Raw genomic sequence first — 21,734 nt, forward strand, 5'->3', positions numbered from 1 at the left:
GTTTCGTTTACAGAAGCTGTAACCCCATTTGGACCAGGATGACGCATGCACCAGGATGATGTCTGCACAAACCTTATACACTGGCTGCATTCTTTGTTTTTAATTACTCGTGTATTTTTCTCATCTGTTTTTCTTACTTCTTATGCTTGGCTTTCTGGTCTTTAGACTTTTCTGATCCTGGGCTCAGTGTCAATCTTCTCAGAATAGATATAGTAATGGACAAGTCATTCAGCCTTTCATCTGCCATTAATGATGAATTACACAGCCTGCACTAGGTCATCAGCTGCTATAAATTGGCTTAGGAACACTGAAATCAATATACACCGACTGAGAATTGGATTCTGTATATGTTATTAGTACCTCATTTGCTTTAGTCTTTTTGGTTGTTTTGAACTCAGAGACGATTGCAAAGTTCTACAGATCTATTTCTGGTTTATGTCTCACATTGCTCCCATAATTCTTTGGTTTTGTTACTTGTTTCTGATGTGATACATCATCACCAGCTGTGTCGTTTCATTTTCAAATGCTGTTTAGGACATGATTTCTGGTCCAGCTTTCCAGTACCTACTTTTGCCTTTCAATTTACTACAATGAAGGACAGACTCATTCTGGGCTTTTTGGTCTTAGAGAAGTAAGAGTATATTTGGGCATACTTCCTACTCACCTGGTTTAAAATGCCCCTCTTTGCATTGGTGAGGACTGGAAGGTGATCAAAGGTAAACATCTTTTTTTCGGACTGCTGCCATCATTTTTGTTCTGTCCCCCTGAGTACAAATTCCAGACAGCTCTCATCACCTAGGAGGGGGATATTTTTCTTTAAAGCTATCCTTATGTAAGAGTCATGCTTAGATTTCTAAGCTTTTTCTTCCACTTTATAGATTTAGCATATGATTTTTCTTGCAATTCAGATGAATTCTTAATCAGCTTCCATGTAATTTTTTTTCTTTAGTACCAGATTTTTCTTCCAGGACGTTTCCAAGGCCAGTAATATCTAAGTACTCTAAATAGGGCCAAAATATTTCCAGACTCATCATATGAAAGAATTCAGCTTTGGTCAGCTTGACTGAAATGGTCTGAAGGACTTTTTCTAGAACACTACTACCAGTCACAAATTAAACCTTGTCATTATCTCAAATAATGTCGCTATGCCAGAAAATGTTGTAGTGTGGAGCTGGTTTCATATCCTTATTTGAATTATTTTAATTATCATGCTTGAAATCTTGTGTCACATTACCATGTATTGGTATGATCCCCAATGGGAGGCTGTCAAATTTCATTATATTATGGTGACTCTCATTTGGTGGCTCAAACGTATTTGCTGCATGAACCAACCCTTGTGTATTACTCAAGATTAAGTCAAGAGCGTGCCTGCTATTCTCTGAAATGAACTGTTGAAAGGAGAGGTTGACCTAATTAGAAAAGTCTCCCAAAGAGCAGCAGAGAACGAAGCTCCTGTGAAACAAAGGACTCCTCCAGTTTTCACTGAGATTTATTTTTTGACCTATTATGCTCATTCTGTAGTTGTCTTCATCATAAATGGCTTTAGGATGGAAAGCTTAACCGGTTAAAATAACTGGAGGAGGTGAAGAGTGGTGCACGGTGCAAGACTGTGGCTTGCGGGTGCTGCACAAAAGAGTAAAATGAATAGCGGGGGTGGCCGCTCCCAGTGCTTCCAGCACCGCGCGTTTAAATCTCGGCACTGTTACTTAGGGCAGGAGTTCAGATGTGCAACCTGCAAAGTACAGCAGAAAGACTGGACAAGTAAAGTTTTTTGCTGTGTTGGGTGAGAATTTTCCTTATTTGGGGAGTCTGCCTGAAATAAGGATAAATTCAGAATTTTCTTTCCTCCTCACACAAGAGTTATCTTTCTTTTTACATAGCATACACTTACATGTTATAGAGCACACTTTACCTTTCATGGGTTTTCTTGCTTTACGGGTTACTTTCAGTTGTTTTGTCTGGATTTTTTTGTTTTCATGTGGGAAATCAGTAAAACACCCAGTACTGCAAAAAAGGCAAATGGATCTGTGTGGTTTTTATAGAGCTCCTTTCATGGTATCGTAAGACTCCCTTCAAAATTATGAGTTGGATGCTGTTAGAATAGTAAATATGTAAATTCATGAGTAATTTGCAAATGTCCTTGAGCCACTGAACCCATTGCAGTAGCGCAGCGTGTCTCAGCTCGATGGAATTGTTCAAGTTCTTACTCCAGATGACAGAATTGACTTTCATCTTCCTACATTTAAAAGCTTTCCCTTTCATATCTCTTTAGATACAGATAATAAACAAGCTTAAAGTATTACAGGGGCAGGAGGGGCAGTCGGAGAAGTAAACACTGCTTGCCTCTCCTTTTCAGCTACTTCTTTTGCTTCTGCATTGTCATTGCGTTCAGTTCACCTTTCTGCTATTTTTGCAAGTCCCTTGGAGTTAAGGTGCTGTGCAAAATTCTTCAGCTTTCTTCTGTGCTTTGTAGGCACCGTGAGAAGAGAAGTGTGTGGTGTGGTAGGTGTGGCATTAAGCACACATCTGTCACGGCCTGAACACAGTTTTAAAAGGCACTCAGCTCTCTGAATGCGTATATCCAGCATCTCGTCATGGTAGACATACCAATATTTTAGGTATAATCATACCAACTCTATGTTGAATTTACCATTTTCATAAGATATTTTTTCATTTATGCTTTCAGACCTTTCTCTGGCCCCTGTCCCTATCCAAAGGAGATATATAAAGTTGTTACCTGTCTTTGAGTAATCTTACTTTTTTTTAAAATCTGATTACATGGGGAAAAGTATTAACCAGGTTCTTGGAGACCTCTGCTGGTAATATTTTCCTACTAAGTCTCTCAGATTTTCTTATGTCAAAACAGGGCAAATGACCATTGAAAAAATCTGAACTTGCTCTCTTTTTTAATGGGACTTTCTGAAAAGTATTGTAGGTGTATCTAGGCAGATGGGGTTTATGAAGGTAACATAAGAAGGTCAGAGGTTTTGTATGGTCTGCAAAAACACATGGCAATTTTAGCGGAATTTGATTCACATGTGGAGTCTGGCTAAACTTAATCTCTATTTAAAAATAGCCAACAAACAACAAACTCCGATAAAAATATGTGAAACACAACTAAAAATATAATCTCATAAGTGCCTGAAAACTGCCAGTACCAGTTTTCCCCAAATTCTACCAAAATGTAAAACCAGTATCTGCTTTCAGAATTCCTAGGTTTGTTCAATGTCAATTACTGACTCCAGAGATTTTTCATACATATGGAAGATCTTCCTATGGCAGTACTTGTAGATATGGCCCTAATCTAAGACAAGACTGAGAATTTGGACCTGAAGTAGTGCCTATAACCATGGAGGCCTAAGTTACTACAATAACCTTAATTTCAATGGAGAGGTAGTTCTAAATTACAAGTTTTGAAGTTGGATGCTAAATTTTAGAGCTTTGAAGCCTAAATCATATAGATCCTGAAGAAGAAAATGCCTGTATTTGAAGGACTGGGGGTCTAAAGGTGTCATTTATTCCACTTGGGGCAGCACATAAACCATTGCTTTGTTTTTGTATGATGATCAGGTTTTCTGAAGCTAGTCTTTTTCATTAAGTGTTTTTATTAAAAATAAAATGAAAACAGGTTCTGATTTTGCACGTGCCACCTTCAGAAAGCAGAACTGGACTTAGGCAAAAAAAATAATCTTTATCAATTATTAAGCATGTTATTAAATCCAACTCTTAAATGTGCTTATAAAGAAAGAAATGGCTGTTTGCTTGCACCTAGAGAGCATACTGTTGATTACAGACACAAGGCCTTATTCTTGACTTCTGCATTGCAGCTCAGCCCAACTGGATTCAGAAAATCAGCGATGGACACGCAGCCATAGAGGAAAGCGTCGTCTGGGAATGCCGAGCAAGCGGGAGACCGAAGCCCTCGTACCGCTGGCTGAAGGACGGGGAGCCGCTGCTGCCCCAGGTAGGCACCGCTGGAGCCCTCCGCCAGGGAGGAGGGAGGCTTTATTACTTTTGGAATGGAAACAGAAAGGATGGTGGTGCTCTGAAATCCCCCCCAGCTGTGTAGGCAATTCCTTGCCGTGCCTGGTGGGCACCTCTGTACAGCTTTGGGAGAGCTGCTGTTAGTGACAAGTAGGACACATGATGGCTCTGCGTTCAGAGATCCTCCCTGAAATGAAGGATCCATGATACAAACCTATGGGTGGAGAGACCCTTGTGAAGAGGGAAGGGCCAAATAGGACTATGGAGCCTGCAGCTGCAAAATGATCACCCCAGATTCTTTTTTTGGGGTTTTTTTTTTTAGTTTATAACATTCAGGTGAACTTCAGTTGCTAATGGAACCTTAGTGTTTCTGCTGGTCTTTAACGGCATTCCCACTCCTCCTGCCAAGCTGTGTCCCTGTGTGGGTGACCAGGAGCATGGTCTGCTACTGCCAGGGGCACGAAGAGCTGCCAAGAGAAGGGTGATGCACAGGAGCTGGGGGAACACACCCCCTCCCACCACCATGTCAGCCCAGCCTCTCGCTGGAGAGTCATTGCTCAGTCCCACGATCCCCCCCATTATAACCACAAATTAAAACAAGTCACCGAAGCGTTGGTTTCATTGTAGCTGGCATTTTTTTCCCTTTGCTTATTGTGAAAGAATATGGCAGTCCAGATTTGATCAAACCCTGATAAAGATTGCACAAACATTAAATTTCTGCCCTACAGCCAAGTAGAAGGCCAATAGCTCTTTATATTACTAGTTTTTTAAATGGTGAAACTCCTGGGGAGGGAGGGAACACTTTGCTGTACTTATTAAAATTGATAACATGAGCTTCATATCCTTAGGCTGACAAATGATACCCTGGTCTTTTGTTCCACACACTAATTTTACTTGCTTCATGCTGGTCACTAGCAGATGGTCTTGTACTTAAATCACGTTAGTGGCTGATATGAAGTAAAGGATCATTAAATAATTAATATCTATATTGTTTTCAGTAAACTGCAGAGGATTTTAAGTATTTCTCTCTGTGCTAGCTAAGATGGCAACCAATCTTACTAGCCTTCATTGCCATATATACTCATAATACCATTGTTTTAAATGTTTTAAAGAATACAGTTGGCTGTGATATGCCACTGTGGATCAAAAGTGCATTTTTTGATTCAAGTTTATCTACTTGAAAGGGATATTAATCTAAATGGTTTGGGTATTAAATCAATGAGAAGTCAAGGGAAAGTCCTCCAATTTAAATTGCATTTACCAACTCCTGTATTGGTTTTACCATTTAGTATCTAACCTGACATAAATTTAGCTGGCAGACAAATAGATTGGAGCATGCAAATTCTTCCCACTACTGCTACTTTTTTTTTGTCCACCTTGGTATAAAATACAGCACAACAACCGCTGGGTTTATGTTCCAAGGAGTGATCTCCTTATTCACTTTTTTATTTGTTTTGCCGTTTCCTACAGGGCAGAGTTCAGCTAGAGCAGGGCTCGCTCACGATAACGAACGTCAGCCTGTCGGATGCCGGCATGTATCAGTGTGTAGCAGAAAACAGACACGGCATCATTTTTGCCAGCGCAGAACTGAGTGTCATAGGTAAGTTTACTTTCCCGAACACTGCAAACCTTCTAAAATCAGTAAAGCCTTCACCCAAGCTGGTTTTGCCAAGTTTCAGCATCTGAAGCAGAAGTGCTACTGAGGATCTTTGACAAGTTGTTGTTTTGAAGTAAGGCATGAAATGAAAACTTGAGAAAGTGGATAGACAGAGAACAGATTTTTTTACATCATCCCATCTTCCCGTGTTCATCCAGGTGACTGAGCACGGAGAGCTGGCAAGCTCACCCAACTTCTTGCTGGTTAGAAACATTTGGAGAGACCCAAGGATTGCAGTTCAGAGCATACTGGAGAGTAACTGCCTGCTTGTGGGCTGCAGAGGCTGACTCTCATGAGGAAATGTTGAAAACCCACCTGTCTGAATAGACCTTTCACCATTCTAATGGCAATCGTAATGCTCCTGTCCCAAACCCTCGCCAGAAAAACAACTTCTGCCCCACCTGTTTTGTGTACACCTACTCTACTTGTCTCAGTTAAGATCAGGAGGACCTCCTGTGAATCCAGGTGGTTACATACTTGATGGGAGGGAGTAGAGATTACAGAGCCAGGCTCTTCCCAGTGGTGCCCAGTGCTAGAACAAAAGGACTGAAACAGAGGAAATGCCATTTAAACATAAGAAAAACTTCCTTACTATGAGGTTGGTTGAATACTACAACAGGTTGCCCAGAGAGGTTGTGGCATCTCCGTCCTTGGACATACTCAACATCCAACTGGACGTGGCCCTGGGCAACCTGCTGTAGCTGGCCCTGCTTGAGCAGGGGTGGGACAGGAGCATCTCCAGAGGTCCCTGCCAGCCTCGGCTGTCCTGCGAGTCCGTACCTCATTCACAAACGTTGTTCTTGTATGAGTGGCAGGCCTAGAAACTGATATGTCAGCATAGATAAGTAGTTTCAAAGAGTTAAGTAGAATTCATGATTACAAAATAGTGCGTTAGTTGTTTTCAAAACGAATGTTCAATAGCATCATTCCCCGCTTTATCTTGAAGAACAAAGCACGAGGTCTTTTCTGATTATGGCATTTTCAATTATCGGTCATTTTTTATCAGCAGCGATAGATGGCTGCATAGAAGAAAAATTCATTTGAAAGATTGTCAGTCTTACTGCTCAAGAAAAGTACAATAATGCTCAATAAATTAGTCTTCACAGTGCTAAGATTTATTGGACGTGTTACTGTATGAAAGAAATCGAAATAAACCCACTGATGCTTTTCCTGCCTATTCAAAACACGGGTAAAAGTGAGCCTTTGGGAGGAAGGCAGATCTTCTGAGAAGACAGGGGCTTAACCCTTGTTGGTGGGTACCTCCAATGCCTCCCCGTGCCCGGCAGCCCCGCAGCACCCAGGGGCCAACATCACATCTGCACAAAAAGCCAAAGACCTTGGAGAGCCTGCTCTTAAAAACCTGCCAGATAACCTGTAGTTGGCTGACTTCTCATTTGGGTTATGCAGTCTTGGTTCTGTATGTCACGTGAGAAGTACCAGAATGGTGTGCTGCAGATTAATTTCTATGGATCTGTGATTTCATTTGGCATATTTTTGAAGAAAAACAGTGTGTTTTCCTTTTCACTAGAGTTTTCAAAGGAGGTCAGTATTCTGAGCTCTCACTGAGAAATCTTAGCTTTTAAACAGATCTTTCTGAGTATAAAAATGGTTATTTTAAAAGGTCCTGAAGTTAAGCACTTGAAATGATTAAACACCACTAATAGCAAGTGAGACTTATAGCAAAGTTAAGTGAAAGAGAGAAATGGAAAATTGTAGACAGAGCTTTTCTCAGAGTGATTCTTCTCTATTATTGTTGCCAATTATATTACCTGGAGTCTTCAGCTAAAACCAGGATCCTGTTGTGCTGTGCATTATAGAAATGTGTAGTAAGATGCAGTCATTGCCTTAACGAATTTTCTGGCTAAATGTTTAAAAAAAAAATTTTAAAAATGGAGGGTGGCCCTAGAGTGAAAAAAAAAGTCATTAAAATCCTCATTTTACAAACAAGGTGTGAAGAAATTAAATGCATTACCCCTAAAGTGGCACGGGGAAGCTCTGGTAGTGCTGAGAACTGAGCCCAGAGTTTCAAAATGTCAGGTGACAATATTTTGAACATCACAGAATAAAACCCGTATCATGCAACTCCTCTACCTCACGCAGGACCAAGAAGGAAGTAGCAAATGATTTGCAAAAAACCCCAGTCTAAACTGTTCTTTACAGAGATGGAAATAACAGGATTATTCAAAAATCTATTTTGCTCATAAATTTTGCACAATCATCTGAGAAATTATTTCCAAAAGTGATAATGTTGTATTAATTATGATAGTGCGATGTAAATAATAGTCGATCTGGTTCTGAGGGCATTGGTGGGAAGTTGTCCTCAGGATGCCTCCTTTAATTTTGAAATGTTTTACATAGCCAGTGTTGGTTTTCAGATGGCTCTTTTATAGTCTCTATTAACATACATGTCTTCCTCTATGCTAAAATGAACTCAGCTGTCTATGATTAGACAGAGAAGACAAGACAGCTTGGAGATTAGTGAACTCTGATTCATGAAAGTGGAAGATGAGATCTATTAGATCATAAAGCTCATCCCATTATCAGTGTAGGATTATGTTTTATTCAACTCTTTTGCAGCAGGAATGATATCCAAAAGAATTGAGGCAGACAAGATGCCCTAAGAAAAATGAATTTGCTTTCTGTGTCACATGGCAGGTTTTTGTCTCCTAGCTGCTTCAGGTGAGCTTTAGATCATTTTATGGAGCATCAAGCAGATGCAGTGCACAGTAATCTAAACTCTCACCTCCGAGGGTGCAGCAAGAAAGTAAGTTGAGGAAAATGCTGCAAGCTTGGGGGATACGGGGATGGTGCAGGAAGCGTAGGATGCAGGCACACAGCTAGCAAAGAGGGTGAAGAGAATTAGAGGGGACTGGGCAGAGTTTGCTGCCACTGATCCGTCAGAAAGCAAGCTCCTGTCAGCAAAGACGTAGTGAGCAGGGCAAGAGTTGTTCATAAAACCCTAAAACCCTTAAGCTGCCTCACCTGTTTGCTTTGAGCTTTCTATATTGAAAAAATTAATAGTCCTACTTGGTATAAATAAAACCTTCTGGTCGTCTTTGGGGAGTTCACTACCAGAGTCAGTCTAGAGGCAGCTTCCTCAAAGCTCTGCCTATCATCGGGTCCCATCAAATAAATCATTAAAAATCCTTTGAGGTAGGAATCGGAAGCCAAGCTATCTCCTCCTTCCCCAGCCTGCCTTACAGCCAGGCTGCAGACTGTCTGCAGGGCTCTGGTGGTTGCTTCAGTGAATATCTGACTGTTTTTCACGAAACAGAAGAGTGTGCCCTGGAGGGACTAAAAAAGATGATTCAAGACTACCTTGTACTCTGGTGCCTGCTTAAGTCTTGCCTTGTTTTGCTTGGTTCAGGACCTGGCTGTGTCAAGGCCTCCCACCTTTATAGCATTAAAATAAAAGACACTTTATGAATATAAAGCATAGAAATGCCAACTTTTCTGGAAATACTAACATTTCTGATTAATTATATGGGTTCTGTGTTTGTGACAATTTTTCTGTATGCTGTTGCTCTGCTCATAGCAATGTTCAACAAAATTATGATCGTGCTGTTATGACACAAAAAAGGAAATACATTATACAGTTCATGCATGTGTAGTATTTAGGGGTGCTGCTGCAAATAAGATGTGCGTGACACTGGGTTTCTGCTGCCTGCCAAGGTTACTAGTTTCTGAGGTTTGTAGCTGAACATGCGCTTCTAAACAAGTAAAGAGCTGAAGCATTCAGGTGTCTGTTTGCTCCATGCCTACGTGCACATAGTTCATAATGTCAGATCATTTAGGAACTGCAAGTGAGAAACAGCCCTGGAGTATTGTAATGTTCAAAAGAGCCTGACTTTGGTTTTTCCAGAGGGAATTCTGATCTGGTTTTTGTTTTCTTTTTTTCTTTCAGCCGTCGGTCCAGACTTTTCCAAAACACTCTTGAAAAAGTTAACTCTTGTTAAAGTGGGCGGTGAAGTAATCATTGAGTGTAAGCCGAAAGCTTCCCCCAGACCTACTTATTCTTGGAAGAAAGGAAAAGACATCCTAAAAGAAAATGAGAGGTAATATCTTAAAGTAACCCTTTCTTTCATTAGCTTGCTCCAACCCAGGGGCTTTCAGCAGTGAAAGCTAAATTTGTCATTAATAGCTTCCCAAAATATACTTGTAAATAAATGTGAAAACAGCTAGTGTTCAATCTCAAGGAGCTGGGAGTGAGATTTCTCTTCCCATTGTGTTCATCCCAGTCTCTGTGTACTATTAAAGCATCTCTGCTAAGAAGCTGATAAAGATACTTTCTAAAAAGCAAATATTTTGCCTCTGCGTTGCTTTAAATAGCCATTGTTTTTGAAAAAATTTCCCAGGCAATAAAACCCTCCACTGCAAATTACATTGCTCTAGTACATTACTCAATGTCCCACAACCAGGAATTATTTGGGGTCAGTAATTAATTTGGCAGTCCTAATGCCTGACTTGGAGGTGGCTTTTTCAGACTGGCCAAGTCTTCTTTTTTTTTTTTTTCCCCCCTCCTTTTTTTGTAATTCAAAAGGAGAGCATTAGTAGGAAATAGGAGCCTAGCTTTTAAATACGCATGCATGGTTTTGCAGTGATTTGTTATTGACTGTATACAAGTGTGGTTGTGATACCTGTCCCGCTTGTGCAACACCTGAAAGCAGAATCCAGAGAGCTGTCCTTGACAGTCCTCCAAAATATGATGTGCCACTAGGATTGATGGGAAAAATCCTGTCCTATTAATAAAGGTCAAGAAGACAGAAATTACAGGAAATTGTTATTTTTAAAAGCTTAAACTTGTTAGAGCTGTTCTTTTATCTTGGAAAGTCTAGTCTTGCTCCATTCAACCTGCCTGCCTGTAATGTACATTGAAATATATACTATGGTGGTATATCAGTATGCAAAGAGCTATATAGTTCATTTAGAGCCAGATGAGTAAAATAATGAACAACCTATTTCTGACTTATTTAGCTCCTGTTACCTGGTCTTCACAAAGCTATTGTCTATGGACCGTTCAACTTCACCTCTTGGGATAAAAAGAGCTGGGTGATCGATTACACAGAGCTTCCTCCAGCAGCCAGGGTACAAAGCTGTGCGAAGTCAAAGACACTGTTCTCCTAGGCATGGCACAGTTCTTTCTCCTCATTTTAATTTAGGAGTGAGAGAGGAAGCATTCGTTTATTTGAGCAAAGACTTAGGAAAGGAAAGAAATGTGAGCACTGTGTTTCTTGCTTGGTCACTGCTGTGTAATGCTGAAAACAAAGTGATTTTTTATAATTTTTTTTTAGCACTACTCTCTCATCTGCAAACTTGCATAAAAGTTGGATGCTGTAATACAGCAGAAACCCCTGGATCCCGATTTCCCGAGGGAATGTGACTCGTGCACTAGTGGCATAAGGCTAGGTGGTAACTCAGGTTGCCTGTGTATTCTATTCCAAGTAACTTTTGAACTGGTTATTTGAACTGGCTGCAGATGTTTCAACTGGTTTCCACCAAGGTTAGGAGAGGAAGAGATAGACCTCAAAACCAGCAGGTTTCTTCAAAGCTTTGTGAAAATAGGCAACTGGGAAAAGGAGACGCTATTATTTCCCCTCGGTGAAACCCTGTCACCTAAAGTCACGCCATGGTAGACATGAGGGAGTCTGCACCAGAGCACCCCAGGAGGGTGCACGCATCTGTGTAAGTAGTGCAAGGCTGTACCTACAGCGTTGTCCTCACCGACCTTCTCCTGAGGCGTATAGGCCAGCACCAGGTGTAGTCATAAAAATATATATGCATATAACTAAATAGCATATAACTTGCTGTCTGCTGGTCACAGTCCCCATGCCCAGGCAGACTTTCGGCAGTGGCTGGGAGGTTGGGTTGTAAGAACAGCACAGTCCTGTGAGCAGCTCGGTGTTGAGCTCAAGTGCAAACCACAGCAAGGCTGAGGTGTTGGTGCTTGTGGCAGCGGCAGGCTCTCTGCCGTGCTCCTCCTGCTCCTGCCGAGCACACCGCGCCAGAACCGGGAGCCTCCCACCTGGGCACCAAGCCCTGGATGGGAAACCAGACGTGAAATGTGCCCAAACAGGTGTGAAATTTTCTGCTACTTCAGCCCAGGGGTTTTTTCTGCCAGCCAGACCATCCAGCGGGGCCTATCTGGCAAAATGTCTTAATGAACACCGCTCCATTGACTTGGCAGTTGGACCTATTTAGTTCTTACACGCAGTTGGTTGTGTCTCCTACGGGGACAAGGGTGTTGAATCCTCGCCATCGCCTTTATTAACTGCACCATCCTTGCAGCCCGTACCTGGAGACTGCGTGAAATGCGCAATTAGAAAATTATATTGTTTTGTATGATGGTAGCGTTGTTCATCAGCACTGTCTCACTTCACGGGCAGGAGAGGCCAAGTGCCTGGTCCTCTGCTTAACGTTGCTGTATTTCTGGTTTCTTCACTTGCTGAAATGTTATCTCCTTCCTGCCGTCCCAGGGGACAGCAGCATTGACTGGAGTCCACTCCTAGTACCTTCCTACACCCACGCTTATGTGTGGGCTTCAAACAACAACTTGCTTGGCTGTTGAAAAAATCTGTTGAAATACAGGAAGAAAGATGCCAAGAAAAGCTGTTGCTGAAATCGCTTCATCTAGGGCAGAAAACAGAACTTTTAGACAGGCGTGGGAGAAGAAACTTAAATGAAATCTCTGGTTAAACTGACGTTAAAGTGTCCTTCGAGTTTCAGAGAGGCACCTGAACATCTGGATACTTCTCCAAACTGAACTTGATCGTGTGAAGGTTAATCAATATAGATGGTCCTTCCAATTCCGGATGGAGTTAAAAGCAACATTAATGTGTCAGCACTTGCTTTGAATTCTGATGTACAGCCTGACGGCTACCATGGCAATCGCTCGAGCATTTCTCCTGGGGCTTATGTGACTTTTCAGATGGAGTGTAATGTTAGGGACTCCGTGCTGGAGACAGAAATAGCGTGCATCAGATTGTGCTGCCGAGACTCTTGCTCTGGAGGCTACTGCTGTCCAGGAGGCAAAACTAAGTGTGTTGTTCAATGTTTGCCCAGAGAGCGGAGACTGCGATGGAAGGAAAGAGCTTTATTGTTTTAGGTTTCATCTTCTCTGGAGGCTGAGGTAGTGTGTACTGCACCCCTAATGAATAACGTGCCCTGAAGGTATCTCTTACTGGTGGTTGAGAACTGTGCAATTGTGTTATTAGAAATTCTGCCCTGGGGTACAATTATATTATTGCAGTCATTAAAGGCAGTTCATCTCCATAATAATGGAAATCCTGCCTTGGAGGCCTAACTGAGTCAAAATAATGTTAGTAGCCTGACTCCAGAAGGTAAATTTTATATAGAAACAGCTATAGCACAGATACAGATATATTGCAAATGCTGCTTGGAAACAAAGATTATTTCTGTATGGGTAAAGATACAGAGGTCATTTTCTATCCTCGATCTTCCTTTCACGTTTCAGTGCAAAATGACTGTTACAGTCTGTGGGAAAGGTTGTCTTCAGTCCTATTAATGCCACTCTGTACAAATGAACCTCACAGGGCCACATCTCCAACATTTCACACCATCGGGACAGGAGACACGACTAAAATACATCTATCCTCTGGGAAACCCTCGCTCAGGAACAGGGGATACCTTTTAGACAGGAATGGTCACCATAAAGCTGTGCAGGCTGCATCACCAGAGAGACTTCTTGCTGGCTGGGCATGAGAAGCTGAAAAATCCTCGACTTGGTCTAAACGCTACTTAGCAACAACTGAAAACATCCGTGTGTTATCAACATTCTTCTCATACTAAATCCAAAACATAACACTATACCAGCGACTGGAAAGAAAATTAACTCTATGCCAGCTGAAACCAGGACGGGAGCTCAATGTGGAAGTCGTATCTTCTGGTGATTGCAAAACTGCAACGTGTCTTTGGGACGTGTCAGATCGTTCCTCAGAGAGAAAGATTTGAGTTGAGTTCAGAATGTTTTTCACTTACCATTTGGTTCTCCTATATTCATATTTCCAGACATGTTTAACCTCTGATCTCTTTATTCTGACTCAACAATAGGAGAAAAGAGATTTTGGAGAGCTGGGATCCCATTACATAGGTTCTCTTTTCTCATGTCCCAACTACATCAGTGTGACGCAGAAGTGATGCGGGACTTAAGCCTGTGAGATGGAGATAAAGTGTGTTACCACCCAGCTGCCCAAGGAGGGCTGGCATTCAAAACCAGGAAAAAACTCCTCGAGTGATGAGTGTGTAGACTGTAGAGCCATGACTTAGGGGATTTGGTTTTTATTTAAATCTCAGTGGCACTTTGGTCTTCATCCCCCAGATTTTATGAAATAATGTAGTCAGTGTAAAGTGAGTTTTTGGATATAAAATACAGAGCATCTATGGCTTTGTACACATAGGATATAGGCATCATACAGGCATTATATACAGAGGCATGGTCTTCTGCAATTATTACACCATGTGAATGACAGATGATTCAGACTGTGCCTATCCTTTGCTCCAGAGCTGTCTCAGAAACCAAATCAACAATTCCTCCATAAAACAGAAATCCATAGTCACTCACAAGTTTGGAAAAACTTCCATTAAATGATGGCCCCTGTATAATACTGAAGTGAATGAAAGCAAATCCTTAATGGAGGGCTTTCCTTTAAAATCCTGAACTCCTAAAGCCAAGCATCCTCCAGTCCACAGTATTTCTCACTTGTGACAATTATTTCCTGGCATTACGTTGTATATATTACTCATCGGCAGTAGGAGTGGAAGTCACGGCAGTGAGATTGTTCTTGCAGGATTTGTTAATCCTCTCATAATAATGCAATTACATCTAATGCAACAACGTTAGATGAATTGGTTACTGAAACTAGTGCTTTAAAACCTTTATTTTCAGGTGATCTTATCACAGAAACCTTTCAATTCCTTCATAATTACAGCACAGCTCCCACAGAGAAATGCGCTCGGTTGCAAGTGCAAGCGGTTCATCCTCGCAGTGGTGGAAATCCAAAGTCACTGTAGTCACCGGCTCCTTCATTCAGATTTCCTGGGTGCAAGAGGGAAAATCAGGCTGTGCGTGATTAGAGACAAATCTTGGAGCTACGCAGAGTGCTGCCAGCTGAAATTAAAATAAGCCTCTGTCACGGCTGCTCCCACACTCCAAACCGTTGGAGGAATGTCCTGCAATGGAACTGTAATTCTCTTTGAACTGTAGATCAGGAAGCATTTTTTAAATATTTTAAACCTGTTAATTTAAACCAGTTCATTTTAAACCAATTAAATCCCCCTTAATTTTCATACGGTTTTCCACAGCACACAGAAAAACAACATTGCAGCCCAACAAATCTGCAGGTGCTGTCACATAGGTGTGTGGTGTCCGAGGGCTCGGCCGTGGTTGTGCTGGGGTTTAGTGTCATAGCTGAGACTGGGCCTGTGATCTGCATCCACAAACTGGGGCATTTCGTCACTTGGCTGCACAGATTGAACTCTTCTAATAACTTACCACCAAAGGCCATTTTATTAGAATATCTTAAGAAAATTTCTCATGGAATTGGTAAAGGGATATATTTTGCTGTTGGCATGGAGTAATTTTGCTGGCGTAGTGTTGGAAGGGGTTGTTAGGTGCCGGTTTGTAATGCAAAATTCGCATCACTTTCCTTGCAGGTCTTTTCTCAGGTGCTTGGTTTTGACTTACAGAAATGACTTTAATTTACATGCAATAATGGTAATAATTACATTTATTTGTTTCTGACAGACTGTTTCATTTTAGATATCAGTCTGTCAGAGAGACATATTGTCATTTCCCAGAACCATTTGTGTGGTTCAAGAGCAGATGAGGGGGGATGTCATGTTTCGGTCTCTCTGTCTGCCACGGCTTCTTGCTGCGCTCGTTCTCCCTTGCTCCCCAAGTGTAGACTATGTGCAGGAAAACCAAGACAGCATTTACTGAGGGAAATAGCGTATTTCTGCCAGTCTTGTGGTTTGTTACCGGCCACCCGCCGATGTGTTGATGAGCCAGAGCATGGGGACAGGCTGTGGTACTGAGCAGGGTGAAGTATTTGGGTCTGGGCTGGTGCTGGCTCTAGTGGAGAGCCCTGCTCTGGGGTGCTGCGGGGCATCGCTGCAAGGAGGGGAGCGGGGCTAGCAGTGTTGTCAGCTGTCTCATGCACTTGGTAAGAGCTTACACATGTCAAAATCTAGTGTGTATTCCCTCGAAATAGTGGATGTTTAAAATATGTACACAATGGTCTTCATTCCTAATGTGACTTCCAATAGCTTTAGGAGAACATTTACCCTATTACCAGACATGTACTCAGTCCAGGACAGAAAAATAATTGTACTTTTAAGTCCCAAAACAAATTGCTCTTCTCCCGTTCTTGTTCATGTAAAGCCTTTACATCATTAGAGCTGTTTCTTTTCTATGAATATACAGTGCATGCATTGTTTATACAGTTTAATTGTAAGGAAGGAAATTCATTAAAAACAAATGATGTTCTGTGCTGGTAGCAAAGAATATGAAAGTGTCCAATTAAACAGCCACTCACTAGGACTTGTATAATAGCAACATCTGTTATCTTAATTAAACAAGTTTCTGTATAAAGGGACCCTCATAGTGCACTTTGTTAGAGCAGGATCTGACCTAGATACTCCAGGCACGCTCACTATCTTCATGGAAATTTTCCCAGTTGGTCCCATTATCTTGCAGTCTTGACAAGCTTCATGATATATGAGCACACTCTTGCACACATAAAGCCATACTGCTTAAAGCAGGAAGGTTTTTTATTATTATTTTTTTCTACTGAAAACCAATAAAAGCACAGAAATGCAGCGTATAGTGGCATTTACCCATTGAGTTCAGTCACAGCAGCATTTGGAAGTGTAAAGAGTGCCCAGCAAGCTTGGGCCTTGTCAAATCACATTCAGGAGAGAGAACTGCACTTCCAGAAAACACGATTTGTTTTCAAAAGTGGTTTATGTGTTTCAGCGTTTAAGTAATTTAGGTCCAGATTTTTCCAGGTATTTCATTATTGCTCTCCACTGTAGCCTACAGTCAGAGCTGATCTAGAAAGCTAAGTTCAGTTGTAGAAGTCCTGGTGCCTTGGTAACTTCAGAAAAGAAGATGAGGATTTGCAAGACCGGGAAAGAGCACTGGGATTCCGATGAGGACCTGGGGCTTTGTGCCTATCCGCAAACAAAAACCCAAACAGAGCAGCCCCAAAATCCCAGCCTTGTCAGAAGGAGACGTGGTCTGCTGCTCGGAGCCCGCCAGGAAGATAAGGAGCCCCGTGCTCCGGGCTGTACGACACCAGGCAGCTGTAGCTGAAAAGCCTCTTGGATATGTTAATGCACAGCTGTGCCTGCAGGCTTATTAATATGGGCAGCGAATGTTAATTTGTTCAGAAAGAAGAATACTGCCTGATGCAGGCGCTGCCAGCTGCTGCGGAGAGGAAGATGAAGTCCTGCCCGCGGGAAGCCGAGCCTCTCCGTCCTGTCCTCAGTGCCCGGGCCGGCACGGAGTCGGCGAGAGTCACTGCGTGAAGCCCAAAGCAGCAGTCTGTCCTCCCGGGAGCTGGAGTGGATGTGGCCAAGGAAAAGCAGAAAGCTCTCACGTAGGGTTTTTTTGTTGTCTTCTGCACTTCAAAACTGTTCAGAAAGACTTTTCTCTCTGGAAGAGGTTAGCCATGGTTTTCTCGAGAGTTCACATCCTAAGGACCTCCTCACATGGGGTATTGATTTACAGGCCCCTCGGGTATTATTTTTATAACAGGAATTTTAACATATTCACTTTGATGTTATGTCATTTTGAGAAGAAAAAACTGTGAAATCAGGCAAGAAAAGAAAGGCTTTTCTCTTACTCTTTCACTGCGTCTGGAGTTTAAAAAGTTGTATAAATTCCAATTTTTTATTTGTTGCCTCAAACTTCCTAATTAGTGGTTAATTACTCCAAACAGCCAGAAAGAAAATGGCAATAGGACAGACAGCACATCTTTCCCAGTCTGGTGCCAGGCTACAAAGCATGGTAATATTTTTATACTGATTACTTGAGAGATGAATTGCCAGCAGTGGCTTTTGGACACACGGTCTAGTGACACTTCAGCAGAAAATAAAACCTCAAAGGATGCTTCGTATCATTGTTTTGCATTAATTGTGTTGACTATCTTTTTTTTTTAAATAAAGCACCTGTGCAATTTCTTTAAGGCAGACAGGTAACCAAACCATCAATAACTTGTCGGGTTTTCATTACATCCTGCCTAGGCAAAATGAAAAATGACACTCTGCAAATAGCTTTTTGAAGTTTGAATCGACAATGGAGCATTCATCTTAGTTTTCAGAGACAATGGCAGAAGATGGCTCTACTTCATTGGAATATCTGAAATAACTAGTGTGTCAACTTACTTTAACCAATTTTTTTGAAAAAGAGAACTAAAATTAACCAGGAAACCACTTGATTCAATGGTCAGAGGTATTGGAAAGCAGTTGTCCTACGTTTGACGGCCTTGTCTTCATGGACTGTTTCCCAGCAGAAGCTGGTTTTAGCTCTGTGTTGTTCTGGAAGATGACAGTATGTTTTAACATAAGCTCATCGTGGCTGTGGGTCTGTCAGCTCAACACTAAACACTTGTAGCTTAGTTTGTGCTAACAGCAAAAACCGCTGATCTGTGTGATCGGAAATCCATTGGTGAAAAACCAGTCAGTTTTGTCATAGTTCTCTTTACGAGTAGGTCACTAACTTTTCCTTGGTCCTTAAGGGATAGTTACATGGACCTATTTTCTTTTCTTTGTGTGTATCTGGCAAAGATAATAAATCCTGTTGCTTTTGTAGTTTGAGATATCTAGCGTATGCTTGTATGCGTAACCTTTCTTCAGCATTGATCGTAAGTCAGCAACTCCAGTTTGTTCTCGCTTTGTCTTTTCTCTCTGTTCTTGAGCAAATGTTTCTAGCAAAAGGTTATCTGGGAAGGGTTAGAGAGTTATCTAGAATCCAGACTGAGTGCCGTTTTATTTTGTATCTGTAAAGTAATTAGGCTGATCCCTAAAATTTTCAAGTTCATTTATCTGTTCCTGCAGAGCTAGGAAATTATTTCCTATGAGCAGCCACAAACTGTTGTCGAGCATACCTGAGATGCCGATGAATGTAATCCCAACCTACGCCAAGTTTCAGCTGGTGTTCCAGAAATGAGACTCTCTCTCACACCTTGACACGTTCTCCTGTAACATCAGCAATCTGTTCCTATTTTCCCAGCAGATTATTTTCAGCGTGGTGTTATTGTAGTATTCAGTGATACACATGTAGGACATCATTGCTGCTGCTGCTGCTGCTGCTGGAGGAATGAGCTTGCGACTGCAGCCCGGCCATGGTTTGACCAAACTCGCGGCGCTGCTGTGACCCAAGGTATCTAGAGAAGTCCAGGGGCTTTTACCTTGGTGCTTGTAAAAGTTAATTTCAAAGCTTGCAGAGGCAGGCAAAAGGAGAGGATGAAGCATCCAGAGGCATCACACCTCCAGAGCGCAGTAAGACGTGCCCCGTGTTTACGCATCCTTAACAGAAACACCGTAACTTGCTGTGTGCCGTTAAACGGGTGCTGCTTTTCCTGCGTGAGGTGTCTCATCTTTACGATTATTAAATTCATCTCTAGGTACCGTGCATGCGGCTACAAATTATTTCTCCCTCTCTGTAAAGACGCCCCAGGAAAGAGCGAGTTCCTCCCCGCGGTGCTGTTGTGCCAGAGGCGGCAGGATCTGGCTCCCAGCAGCGAGGCAGGTTTCTCTCTGTTGTGAGCACATGCTGCAGCTAACGCTTTAAAAAATAAATGCCTGTAATTAGTCTCCTAAATGCAATTTGAAATTGGTGTGTGGTTCATACTTGTCCTCCAACTGAAGAAAATAGTAATAATGATTTTAGTAAGTCTGTAGCATTTTGAAGGAAAAAAATTATTCTCAAATATTTCTTCTCTTGGCTATTTAAGAGCAAGAAGGTAATGATTTTACAGTTAGGGCAACACTTTAAGAAACACATGTTTAAAATCCAAGGAAATAATTGTATGTCTGTGGGGGAAAAAGGATTCCTAATGAACTTTTTAGACAACCTACCAGACTTGGTGATATTTTTGATGATTATTTAAACATCATTTTTAAGTGATGTAAATGTGTCTTTGGATCTTGCAAATCTATGTTAATGCCAATTACAAGTGGAGTGGGTAATTTATCTTTGTACTGTGGGCGTTTTTTGTTGAAACTAGAGGAAAAGATGTGTTATATTTGAAAGACTGTGCCTTAGGGCTTCTTTTCGGGTGGCATCAGCTGGAACAAATAAGGTGAGAATGCATTTACTGCTGCTGCTCTAATCTCACGAATGCTTCCAGAAATGGTTTGTGTCAGCAGCTGATGCACAGAAAATCTTGTACAGATTTCTTTTTCTCATAAAAGAGTAATTTTTATGAGCTTCAGTGGAGTTCCCTTTAATGCTTATGTTCTCCAAACCTCCAAAGCGTTCACTGTAGGTACAGGGTGGTGGCTTGTCTTCATCAGGGAAGGAGTTGTTGACGAGCATGGCTGGAGGCTGCCCTTCTAAATTTGGTTCTTTGGATTCCCACTGTGCCTCTCCATAGACTGGGAGAAGTCACTTAATCCCCATGCCTCTGGCTATAGTCACTGCCCTGGAAGAATGAGCACAGCAAGTATTTCACCGAATATTAGGTAGACTGAATGCAGTGGTGACTTCACAGCACCTGCTGCTTTATATGCAAGATTCACCTCGCTTCCGAGTGCGAGAGAATGCTTTGGGGGGAGCAGCGTGTTTGGGGGTGGGTACTTGTGCATAAAGGGATGTTTTGGCCTTTCCCGGGCTGGTTTGCATGTGTGCTTTGCCCCTCTGGCACCACCAGCAAGAGCCGCTCCGGGGGGAGAAGTCCTGGGGCTGCCGGTGTGGGTGCGGAGCATCCCTATCCTTCACGGTGCCGTCGCGGCTTTTGTGGTTTATGGCAAATGGCCAACTTGGTCTGTAAAAATAAACTGCGAAGTTGAAGAGCTGTGTCAAAAGGGCAGTTTCCCATGGGGGATGGTCTTCACTTCCCACCAAAATCAATGGAACATTGGCTCTTTTCACCACTGGACGCTTCTAGACTTGCAAAATCTTCCCATAGCTCAAATTATCATTGTCTCATGTCTCAGGATGGAAAGCTGTAAAAATGAGCTTTCCTTTGCTTTACTCAAATCTGCTTCCTCAAATATTTATTTTCATGACATGGTCTTTCTTACTGTATTTATTTTAATTTTGTGTGTAGTGAAAAAAGAGCAGTAAGGGAGAGAAGGCAAAAGGTTTCTATTATTTGAAATTCACCACAGCCTACTCATCTCCTTCAGGGTCCCTAGCAGTGTTTGCGTTTGGTTTTCATTTGTTTCTTCCTGTTACCAGCATCCCTTAAGAAAGATATTTTGTAGAGAACTGTTCTTCTTAGATAACCTAGGGATATTTTTACATTTGAATTATGACTTTAGGCATCTTTAAAGAATTTACATGAAGTCTCTAATAGCTGTAAATGCTCTCTTCTTTCCTTCCTGCCGCCCCACTGCTTTGGGATGAGGTTTTGGCACTTCCAGACTTGTCTTAAAAATTTACAGTCAAAAGGGAGGATGATGACAAAACACAGCTTTTGTGTTTATAGATATTATTATAGGCTGGATGCAATATTATTTATTTGGACTGTTCCATCATTGCAGATAAACAATTTGTTGAAAAAGAGAATTCTGGGACAACTTAGGATGCCAGATCCATGACTGGTTTAAGCTGATACTGAATTTAGTGGAGTTATGTTGTTTGATGTTGCCAAAGGGTCCTCTACTACTTTCTCAAAAATATTTATCTGAGCAAAATATGCTCTTTTTTTTTTCTCTCTCTAGAATAATATTTAGAGGGTTTTATGATAACCTGGAAGAATTGCAATTCATACTCTCCTCACCTTTAATTCTTCATACTTAGCAAGCCTGTAAATTAAAAGCCTAAAATGAGAACACAGTTATACACAACAGTTCACATTGCTGGAAGAAGTGTTCTTAGTATTTTTTTGGAGATCGTTATTGAGAATTA

General features: G+C 41.7%; 1 protein-coding gene across 7 annotated transcripts in view; it reads left to right on the forward strand.

Moving 5' to 3' along the window:
- Positions 1-21,734, forward strand: part of LOC126049544 (contactin-4) — a 346,808-nt gene that overhangs the window by 275,072 nt on the left and 50,002 nt on the right. For all 7 annotated transcript variants that reach the window (XM_049826060.1, XM_049826066.1, XM_049826059.1 and 4 more), the window contains 3 exons: positions 3,828-3,964; positions 5,455-5,584; positions 9,546-9,696. In XM_049826060.1, coding sequence (XP_049682017.1) covers positions 3,828-3,964; positions 5,455-5,584; positions 9,546-9,696 — 418 coding nt within the window. The remainder of the gene's footprint in view (positions 1-3,827; positions 3,965-5,454; positions 5,585-9,545; positions 9,697-21,734) is intronic.

This window comes from Accipiter gentilis, chromosome 23 (assembly GCF_929443795.1).
Source record: "Accipiter gentilis chromosome 23, bAccGen1.1, whole genome shotgun sequence".
Classification (NCBI taxonomy): Eukaryota; Metazoa; Chordata; class Aves; order Accipitriformes; family Accipitridae; genus Astur; species Astur gentilis.